The sequence below is a fragment of the Amphibalanus amphitrite genome, unplaced genomic scaffold, assembly GCF_019059575.1.
Source record: "Amphibalanus amphitrite isolate SeventyFive unplaced genomic scaffold, NRLGWU_Aamphi_draft 000084F_arrow, whole genome shotgun sequence".
NCBI lineage: Eukaryota > Metazoa > Arthropoda > Thecostraca > Balanomorpha > Balanidae > Amphibalanus > Amphibalanus amphitrite.
In genome coordinates, this window is record NW_024881580.1 from 518,750 (window position 1) to 530,349 (window position 11,600).

Here is an 11,600-nt window from a genome sequence, read left to right on the forward strand (position 1 = left end):
GGTAGACAGTTTGAGCTGATAACTATAATGATTTTGCCAAGCAAGGTGGTCCAACAGCGATACCTTTATTTAACGATAGCGTTGCATATCCCGGCAACTGACCGTCAACGCCACAGACAGATTGTGATAGCATAAAATTGTAATCGATATGCAGCCAACCAGCAGCTGTTGAAATACTATCGAAAGATAAGGATAGAAAAGAATGTCGAACGATTTATAATCCAATCGTAATTACCATCGATACATATCCTGAACATTTACCGTCGATAACGTGAACCGTCTCCAGGGTCAGAACAGAACAAGATTGCTATGTCATTTGATTATTTGATCAAGGGCAAATTATTCCATCGGAGTGGATTAGTGATGCCCGTGTAAACGGGGTCAATCAATAAAATGTCGATGGAAAATTGCCCGGAAACCGACCGTCGATACTACGGAATAGTAACAGAAGTGGGTCTTGCATAGCTTTAATCGGTATGTGTACTGGTTCAGCCTAGTATCCGGCCCTTGAGCCAGCGCAGAGGACCCCTCCCCGCTATCACCCTCCCCTCCCCTCCCCTCATCTCCCCTCGGCCGCCGCGCTGTCCGCCGCCTAGCAACAGCGCGATGGGTCAGCCCGGGTTAGCCTACCTCCCAGGGGCACGGCCAGCCCGGGTTAGCCTACCTCCGAGGGGCGCAGTCAGTCCCGGGTCTGCCTACCTACCAGGGGCAGTTCGCCAGCTATAGCTTTTCCCACTCTGCTTACGTAACATGTGCTAATAATGGTGTGTGTGCGCGTTGACTCTGGTGGAGGTGACCCCTGCCGACCCCAGGTCAGCGGTCAGCTGACTGACCCGACTCCGGCAAATGGTGCCCCCGGCGACAGACGGGCGGCAAGTCCGTGTAGGGAGCCGGGGCACGGATATGGCAACCGTGCACATCAGTTAACACAGTTAGACATTGCAAATACGGTTAGAGCGGGGCACATGCCTAAATCACAGACAGATCCAGTTGGCTAGCGCGTTTGACAAAGTGTGTACCTAACATCTTCACCAATCAATTTTGGAAGTAGTATAATACGACAGGGCCCAATCTTACCTAATGCCGCGCATTCACAGCATTCAGTAAGATTGGGCCCTGAATCATCTGGATCCGCCATAAGCTACACAAAAGCAGCACACGATAATAATTGAATCACCGCCCCAGTCGCGGACTGGAACGGACTAACCATTCACGATCCGAAGCTCCAGGTTCCTCGTAGAATATTCCAGACGTGAGGAGTCGTGTCGATTTATCTTCCCACGGATCGACACTCACCTCACACAACTCACCACAACTCACTCACCATGACTCACTCACCACAACTCACTCAGCCCACTCACTGACGGATCGATAACTCACCATTCCCTCCGAAAACGTCCGGCCGTGCTAAGTCCTAAAGTTTGCACTAAAATATCTCTTATTGCTGTTCATGTCCACTGTTCATGGTCATGTTATTGCTGCACTGTCCGCACCACCAGCACCACACAAAACACTTAACACTCACAAAATAGCAACAAAGCGCAGCAAACCCAAAAATTCGTCCTGACCTTGACCGCGACACTACGCACATAGCATTCCAGAGACGACTGGGGCGGGTGACCCGCACACAGGTCCCTCGTGCCCTGCTCCAATGCTTACACCTTTTTACGATGCGTGTAGGCGCCTGTTCATTCAAGCTCGGCTAAGGGCACAACATTTCTTCAGGCACATATTGGAAGTTCGGCACTGGAGCACATGGCCGTTCGAGATTTTTCTGATTTAGAAAATCATCCGTTGATATTCCACCAGAGTCAATGAATACCTATCAGCGGGGCTATTCAATATCAACACCAGGCATTCCGCTGAGTCATATTACATTTTTCGTCGGAAACTCAAATAAGACAATGGCCAATCTATTAGGTACTTACATCAATGAATTAGGTATGTAGTTTGTCAGCTTTTCGTAAGAGACACTGCGGGATCGGATAGTCGATAAACATAGGTGCAATAGAAAAGACGATAAAATCGCAATAAAGCAATCTCAAAACGAGATCATTGAATTATTTTAAGCATTGAATAATTTGAAGAGAATAAGATAGGTACACATTCCGCATTTTCTTATCATTTTGAAATTGCTTTTACACAGAAAGAAAGCATGCATGGGAATCTGTCCTCCATCAGCAGGCAGCAGAGATTTGTCGCCGCCAGCTGCCGGGTTCAAGAAGTAGCTTCCGATCTTCCGAGCTTCCGATAACTTCCGATCAACTTGAGATAGTGAGTCGGCATAGCCAGCAATGGACTCGGAAAGATCTGCCGAATCAAATTATATGCAATATGATCTCCTTCGACCGGCTTCGTGACCTGAGTGGCTCTGACCTTACCTTGACCTGAGTCGATATTTTAAGCTGACTTAAATACACGTATATCATTTGACACGCCTGAGCACCCCACAGTTTTATTAGTGGTGTATGATCGGCTACGGCTTACCATCGGCGCAGGTAAGCACAGGTGGCGCTGAGGCACACGAATAGAGGACGCCGAAGACGGGCGAATGCGCCGTGAATTTGCGGGTCCCGACTCGCAGTCCGTCTCTCAGTGAGACGTATGCTCGCTGTTCTGTGACGGACTGTTGTCCTGACATTGCCAGTCATGCTATCAATTAATTGAGAGCGAGTGATTGTCATCCTAAGTATAGCTGCAATGATGTGGTGACGCGTTTTCTTAAAGGTAGTGTGCCAGCTTTCTTGGACCGTATGGAGTTAATGGCCCAGATAAGGAGAACCGGATTTTTAGAACTTATCCCTACCTTCAAAACTCATGGAAACGTCTTGAATTCTTCAAATTTTGAGTACCCCAGTGCGAAATTCGCCCCGACGGGTTGTCGGTCGTACCCCAACCACATTTCACACCACTATGAACAATAAATGCACACACTGAAATCGCTATTACCGATATGCTCATCCAATCAAGTTTCGATAAACCCGTTCATCATCATCTCCTGCGGTTTCGAACACGCCTGTTAGGTGGCTTCTGATGCTCGTCGAGGTCGGAATTTCCAAATACGCGTGGTGCGTCGGGCCGCGCGCTCTGACTTCGGCCAAGAAAAATGCGTCAGCTGATCATTGTCATTTCTGCCACTTGCGTGTGGTGAAATGGGGTCCTAACTTATAAGACGGCTTTTTCATATCAATTATTTTACATAAAATCATATTTCAAACCATCAATAATGTTCGACAGCCAAATAAAAGAAACAATACCAATACGGGCTTACAGTTTAAGGCTCGACATTGTGTTGTCTACGATTAGACAGCTGATAACTCATTCCCGTACGTCGTATGGTCGTAACACTATAATGACCTTTGCTTATTGTCACAAGTGCGCCGCATTCGCGATTGTTGCCCGACGCCTGTTTGCAGGTGAGCCCACTACAGTTGTTATACATATCTAAAAACCGAAAAACTTTTAGGCGAAAAAGGCACTATTCCAGGCCCATTTTTATTTTTTTTTGCGATATTAGGTAAAAACAGAAGCTTCTTATCCTAGGAAAAATAAAATGGGAAATCTTTCAAAGGTGGCACACTACCTTTAATTGTATATTTCAGCTAATGAATAGCGTTCATCAGTAATGGAATTTTAGAGATATGAGAGACGGATGTAAGCGGGACCCTTTGCTACCACAAGGAACCACCATTCATGACGAGCTTTCTTTCCCTACATAGTGCAAGCGCTGTCCGCTGATGAACTAGCTATAACATTTGGCCACGACGATATCCCGCATACCTATGCAGTGAGGTGGGATGAAAATATCCGAGTTTTGTGTTCTAGTCTCTTATCCTAGCACAAAGATATTCTTTAGCACAAAGAAAGGTGCTGAAAGAACACTTAACTACGTCGCAATTCTACCAACCTTACCAAATATAACGCAAAGACTGAACATTGCTCTGTGTCCGTCTTCAGTCATTATTGGAAGCCAATCGAACCAATGATGACCGTTTACCCGAGCGCTATAATCAAGCCATGCACCGGTAAGTAACGCTGCGTGCAGCGCCGGAGCGTTACCCATTTGGGGCTGTGAAGGTCACGTGACCGTCTAGCTGCCCACACGGCCGCTGCACTCAGCACTTTCACCGAGGTCACAGGCCGGTTTGGGAGGGAGTCGCCGCGGAGAGTGCAGTGTCGGCCGGCAGCGGACGCTCCACCTGTGATCTCTGCCAGCGTCCGGCGGCGACCTCTCAGCTGGACAAGATGCGGTGCTTGGTGTTCCTGTGTTTGGTGGCCACCTCGCTGGCAGTACCCTTCATGTACGCCAAGGAGGACGATGTCTACAGATTGGGTGAGTGGGAGAGAGAGGGTGACGTAAGGCATCTGTGAGCTCTGTCGGTGAGAGGCCGCACGGGGAGCAGGCTCTGTGCCTTTGTGTCGGCCGCCAGATGTGTTGGAGTCGAATGGTTCTATGTGCATTTTTCAATCGATATTGATGTAAGAAATGATCACATGTTCAAAGTTGGCAAAATTAGAGCCAAAGCCTCTATTAACAAGCCTGAAATGTGCAAAAAATGAATATTGCGCATGGACTGCTGGCGTCTACCGCTCTTCAATGTAGTCTGTACAAGTGGTAAAGTTGGCATTTGTGGAAAGTGTCTCATATCTTCTCACGATTCCAAAACTCCATATAAGCTTATTACATTTTTTGCCCTGCCGAGGAAGTTGTTAGCGCAGCTGTCATCATGACGTCACGCCATTATGATTCACCGTTTACGAGGAATGCGTGGGTTTGCCAAGGTGTAATGAAATAAACGGTGACACAAATCACAATACCTATTCGGATTCGGGCGATTGCAGAGCTATAATGAGCATTAAGAGTAAATTTGAAATTTAGAGGGCAGATAAAGGCATGTCATTAACTAACGGGAATGTAAGAAAAGCATATGTTACGGAGAATGCAAATGCAATCTTCGTTGTCTTGAACCACTTTCTTCGATAAAGATAATCAAATTTTTACCGGAATTTATCGGTGTTTGTACGTTCAGGCACAAAACACAAACATGCGTATTGTTCTCAAGCATTAGGTACTTATTTCCATGACGCCCAACGAATCTGGACTCGAGCTCTCGCGGGACAGGCTTCAAAATGGTCCATATGCTAGTGTACCGCAGCAGTGTGTGTGTGTGAATATCAGCGCCTCAGGAAAAAGCCAGAAAAATGAGCGAGCGGTCAAAAGTGGCCTAGTTCCTAAGCAGTTTGCCACTGTGGACAACATCATGAGCCCACTTTTTGACAATATTTGCGTTTATTTTTCTATCATCCAGTGCAGGTACCTATGTATTATTGGGACTTGTGGACGCCAAAGTTTGAATACTGGTTTGACGGTATGAGGTTAATCTATTGTGAATTTTTTTTAGCATTCGATCAATGCTTTTGAAGTCACTCAGCAACATAGTTCAATCTCATCTAAAACCTAAATGCAGCGTTTAGCCTTGAAGATACTGGCTCAAAAATTGATGCATCTGGAAACAATTAAAAATGTTATTATTTAGTTACCTGTCCTTGATGGTGCATACCGATATATTTGTATGTTTTCAAGTGGTCCGTCTAATTTGATGTCGTTCGATCTGTTACGTCCGTTGCTCCGTATGTCATATTACAGAGCCTTCGCTGTGGCACGAGGGCAATATGTCTTATACGGAAGATGGTATTTTTAGTTATCGCACTCACAAAACTACTTTGCTTCTTTTGCAGAACTGGTGCCTGTGTCATCGACCGTCATTCCTCTTGAGGAATTAGAGTACACCGTGGGAGTCAAATTCAATGTCCCCGACAGCAAAGGATACAAGCACAAGCCAGGCAGCGGCAAGCCTTCAGATCTTATCACTTATGGTAAGATTTTGCAAGCAAGAATATAACGCAGACTTAAATCCAATTAAATTCAGCAATGTCGAATAAATAGTTTTTTTTTTGGCTTGGATGAATTTTACACCACAAAGACAAACAAATATATTCAAACATTGTTTGCCGCCCCAGTTTATGACGAACTCTTGTCGACACTTGTTTCTCTTAGATGATAAGTGCAGGTTTTTGCTGTCTATCGCAGGCTCTACAAATAATTAACGAACCAAAGTGCAGCTTGTCTTTAATATAGGCTTGCTGGGGGCGTATTAGGTACGCCGAAGTTGGTGCCGGTGCCGGCGGGGAGGGAAGCTCACCCGGGGTGATTCAACCTCGATAGCTATGTCGCAATCTCACACTGGGGCAGTGTGAGTGGTCGAGAACGGGCGGGAAATATCTCACGATTGCGACCGAGTCGATTCTGATATATGCAGGGGGAGGGGGGGGGGCATAACGTAACAAAGTGGGGTTAAGTATTGCGTGCGTTAACTCGAAATTTGGATTAGCGTTTAGCCTTGCTTTACTGAAAAATCGATCAATTTACCAAAAGTTCAATGTATATGTGCTCAAAATTTTGATCACACATTCATCTTTGAAGCATTGTATAACTTTTGTTTCACAGGTGGAAGGAAGACGGCTAAGAAGAACAAAGCAACAGTCAAACAGCTGACCAAGGCCGATTTTGAGCGTTTTTAAGCGGAGTCCCTGCTGTCCAAGTGTCCAGTCAAGACTTCGCCTTTCATTCCTGGCCGGATCCGCAACTAACAAATATCAGTGATGCTTCAGCGCTGCTGCTGATTACATGATAATGATCCGCCTTCACTACAGACTAGTTCATAAACTAACAAGGGTACCTGATCAGTGATATGATGTGTTGCAGCGCGGGAATGAGCCTGAGCTGTAGGTTGTGATCTGTGACCCTGAGTATGTGACCTGACCCGGGGTCAATGACTGCGCTGGTCTGACTCGAATGTCGGACATGACCTGAGGTTAGAGGCTACGCTAGTCTGATCGAGAGTATTTGACCTGACCTGAGGTCAGTAGCTGTGTTAGCCTGACCCTGAGCGTCGGATGACCTGAGGTCAATAGCTGCGTTAGTCTGACCCTGAGCGTCGGAGGATCGGACCAGGGGTCAGTGGACACGTTACGCTGGCCCCGAGCGTCGGATGTGACCAATCGTAGGCAGCTAACAAGGGATGTCACACCATTAGAGCACATGAGTGTTCGATTAATCGTCGTATACATTTGCTTTCATCAAGCTTGCTGAAAGAGCTCGCTGTCATAGCAGAATCAAAAATGACACAAACGTCTTTCTTGTGTCTCTTTTGTCAGCTATTCGACGTGCCCACAACCTGTACTGTTTAACGTTCATCCTTAGTTGTTACAGCGAGTGTGCAGTAATTCGGATGCATGTGTTATTGAAATAAAGTTAACAAGCGCCTTTCGATGACTGTCCGTCTTTTTTCTTTGAATGCTGGAAAACATACATACAGTGCATGTCTGCAGAGAAAGTAGTAAGTGAAACTAGGATCAGTAGGCTTGACACCAGACAGACACGTAACGTGAGCGACGCTCGAGACCCACAGCCTTCATCAGTGTCGGGTTTTTGGTGAGTAGATCCACGACTCCTCGGTTAACGTTTAAGTACACGACCTAAACTTGCGCTTGGTTGGTGGAGTCAGCGAGCGCCATACAGAAAACGCACACAACATTGTTACTTGTAACAGCGCCGTAGTGCCGAGTCATTTGTGCGAGAGGAAAGTCAACAGCTGGCGCGGTCACGCAAGGGACAATTGTTACCTACGGTAGGCAGCATTTCCAGCTTTACATGAGGCGAGCGGGCAGGAGAGGAAGAAATCCTCTAGTGAGGTACCTTGGGTGGCTATAAACTAAAAAGAAATGGAATATTCGGCTGGCTGTTGATGGCGAAACCTTTCACCCGCGGTGTGTGGGAAGGAAGGCGCACCCCATGCCAGGCTGGGATTTTCACCTAGCTCATCCCACTAGAAGTTAGAGGTTATGTCATCACAATAACCTGGATCTCAGCAGGACGCTTGCTCACGCCGTCCCGAGCAGCGTGGCGAATCGGTGGGAGGTGGACAAAGTTGGCCTATCGTGACGTCTTTGTGTAGCGCTGAGTTTGTCCTGCGTCGCGCACGCCCCAGCAGATCACGCAGGTGACTTCGACCGGCCTCTGACGGTGGTATACACTCAGCTTCTGTAGACTGTCCAGAGGATCCAGGTGGCTGATCAGTTCGAGGTCCTCTGTGCAGTCTTCAGTCGTGGGGCAGGTGGAAGAGGTGAGTGGGCCTGTCTTGCTGTAAGCGGTCCTGTAAAGGCGGTATCCAGCATCGGCTAAGCGATGTCTGTATTCTTGTGTTCTTTTGCGTTTACGTTTCTTTCCATTGATGCCAAACTTTCGATTAATCAGAATTTCTTAATCATATCTGATGACATAGCGTACAATGAATATAATCTGAGACAGATGATGATTCCTTTTCAAATTCATAGCTTTTTCCAAACGAAAAGTTAAAATACACCCACAGGCATTCCCCGCTTTTTTTGCAGGGTTATTATGTCATAAAGATACGAGCCATTTTGTTCAAATGTTGCTACCTTAAAACATCTCTTCTAATCACAGAACATGCAATCACAACACATAAGATCCAGACGTCAGGCTGATCAGCTTGTACTACATGTTGTATTACATGTTTGACCTTTCGTTTCAGCCTGCTGTGTGAAGATGCCGTACCCGCAACTCCTGCAGAAAGCTCCCTTTTTTAGAAGCCAGGCAGCCATTGACGGCGATTTTCAGGAAATCTGTCTGACTGACTACCGAGGACAGTACGTGGTTCTGTTCTTCTACCCTCTCGACTTCACATTCGTCTGCCCCACTGAGATCGTGGCATTCAGCGACGCAGCATGGAAATTCCGTCAAATAAATTGTGAGGTAAGATATAAATGAACAAAATATAGGACATTAACCCTCGCATGTGTAGGGGGGGTCGGATGGACCCCCCCCCCCATGGTTTTTCGCGAATAACTCGAGTAAAAAGCAGCCGATCGCGACGAAACTTTCAGTACCCTCACATTGATCAATTTTACACCTACCCTGAAAATTTCATGACCCTGACCCAAATGACCTTTGACCTGTGACCTCTTTTCCGAGACCATGTTTGGCCGGAATCTCGATTCTGCGTATGTCGGCTCGCATTAGCCGCGCGTTTGCAAGCTTTTCGTGGTTTCAAACGCTCAAACATGTGATATGATGTTGCTTCCATGTATTAGGGTGGGTGTCAAGGTCATCTGAAGGTCAGGTCAGGTCATTGACCTTTGGTGACCTCGGGTGACCTCGGTTCACTTTTTCGAGCTGTACATGTTTCTAGGCTAGTTTTTGGAGCTGAATTCAAATTTAGCAACCATTTGAACATTTACGAAGTAGTTTTGGTGCCTTCGTAACATGTTACGAAGCTGTCAGAGGTGGTTGACACGTACTACGAATACCCGTCACGACGCCTACTGGTTGACCTGACCTGACCTGACCCGACCTGGTCTAAATGCTTAAAGACATCATCTGTGATCAAAACTAACACGATATTCGTGATCAGCACCCCGAAAAACCCCTCTACGACTTTCTAACAGGTCCCGATTTTCCCGACTTTGGGTCATTGACCTGACCTGGAAGGTCAACCAATGACCTAGGACCTTAAAATTGGGTATCATCGGCTTCCTCTCGTCACGGGCAGCACGTTCGTTTTTTCCGCGAAGCTCTAGCTCGATCAGGGGCCAAACGGCAAGGGGGGTCCAACCGACCCCCCCCCCCCCCCCTACACATTAGAAGCTGGCAAACGCCGCACACATGCGAGGGTTAAAATAGCTTATCCACCTGGCGACTTTTATAGTGCGTGTCTTGTAAATGCATTATCATTATTTATCTAAAGTGTTATATTTTACTGATATATATTTAGTTGAAGTTTTAATCATGTTATTGAATGACCGTATTTCAGGTGATAGCGTGTTCGACCGACTCGCACTTCTGTCACCTGGCCTGGATCAACACGCCTCGCAAGGAGGGCGGCCTGGGGCCCATGAATATCCCGTTGCTCTCCGACAAGAACATGGTCATCTCACGCGCCTACGGCGTGCTCAACGAGGAGCTCGGGTACCCGTTCAGAGGTCGGTGGACAAGCTCCTTCCGAAATTGACTATACATCAGTCAACAAACGCGTTATAAGTCCTTTGCCTGACATTATTTTTTGAATGGGTGATCAGAGCTGAGTCAAATGCAGTGCAGCTTATCAAATATATATTCTCCGTTTATGGCTGCTGCAGAAAATTAAAATAATGACAACTCATCACTCCAGTGTTCACCATAAAAATTGGCGTTATACCATCGGTGGAATCCATAAAAGGCGTCACGTTTGAAAGGCGGTTATTTTTCTTTGACTGCTGTGTCCGACTCCTCGCCCAGGTCTGTTCATAATCGATACGGAGGGCGTGCTGCGACAGATCATCGTTAACGACATCGGCGTGGGCCGTTCCGTGGACGAGGTGATGAGACTCGTGCAGGCCTACCAGTTTGTCGACATACACGGAGAAGGTGAGCTCCAAATGAGACAGATTATGTGGCAGACTGTGAGCCCTGACATTTGTTCGACACTAACTATCTTGCACCGGCTCGAGAGAGACATGAGAGTAGCTTGAGGATGGAAATGGCCTAAGAAAAAATATTCCTCGCCTTCGCTGTAAGGGACGTCTGGCTTCGCCTTTTACGCATAGGGCAAATCAAATCTTATATGCTTCACAAAGACAACAATTATTTGCTAAAAATTAAAAACAAAATTTAAAACCTGATCAAACAATCAGAATACATTTATTATCGATATTGCGCAATATTATGCAACAGCTTTGTTATCTAGAGAACGCATAATGCGCCAAACTCAAGCAAGTAAAAACCAAAACGTGTTTTTTTATAAATCGTTAGTCCTTCGTGTTATTTGTGTCATTAGTTCTTCGTGCGACCAATTTTCCTCTCGTCAAGAGAGACTCATAACTCATAAGAGGAGCTAAATTTACGACGATGGGCTGGCGAGGGCGAAATTGTTGGGACATAATACCGTATATTTGAAGAAGAAGGCTATGTTTGGCAAAAACCCGGGTCCACAGCCAGAAGGCATCCACAGTGGTTATGTATTACGTAGCCACTCATAACCTAATCTGCCGCAAAACACTGCATATATTTGTTTTATGTGGCATTGCGTGTGTAACATAATTGTAGAAGCAAAAATGTTTATACTCTTAACGATGTGTTTCTGTTTTCAGTGTGCCCTGTTGGATGGAAACCGGGAGACAAAGGCGTGAATCCCGACACAGACAAGAGCAAAGATTACTTCGCTGTTTCACACAAATAAAACGCGACACGTCTGAAACATCGCTATGCTGACAAAAGCAAGCCTGACCATTCTTTCACCTGTAACATGTTCGAATTGGATAATGTGATTATTGAGTGTCACAATAAAATTAATTCACGATAGTCCAGCGCCATTTACAGCGAAGTGAGTGGGATGAGGCCAAGGCGTATGATACACATAGTTCGTAATTGTTCTTGAGATTCCTGAGAAGCATATGCGCCGCACGTCATCATCAACATGCATCCAACTTGCATTGGGTAAAGATAAAGAAAATCGAGCCTATTGCGATAGTTGAGACACGCA

The 11,600-nt window shown here is 46.2% G+C and overlaps 1 protein-coding gene across 1 annotated transcript; it reads left to right on the forward strand.

Annotated features, from left to right (window-relative positions):
- Nucleotides 1–8,102: 8,102 nt before the first annotated feature.
- On the forward strand, nt 8,103–11,415 carry LOC122379783 (peroxiredoxin-2-like). The gene is made up of 5 exons (XM_043362260.1): nt 8,103–8,186; nt 8,616–8,836; nt 9,894–10,062; nt 10,358–10,486; nt 11,209–11,415. Exons 2-5 carry the CDS (start codon nt 8,630–8,632, stop codon nt 11,295–11,297), a joined length of 594 nt encoding a protein of 197 aa, XP_043218195.1. The 5' UTR covers nt 8,103–8,186; nt 8,616–8,629; the 3' UTR covers nt 11,298–11,415.
- The last annotated feature ends 185 nt before the right edge of the window (nt 11,416–11,600 follow it).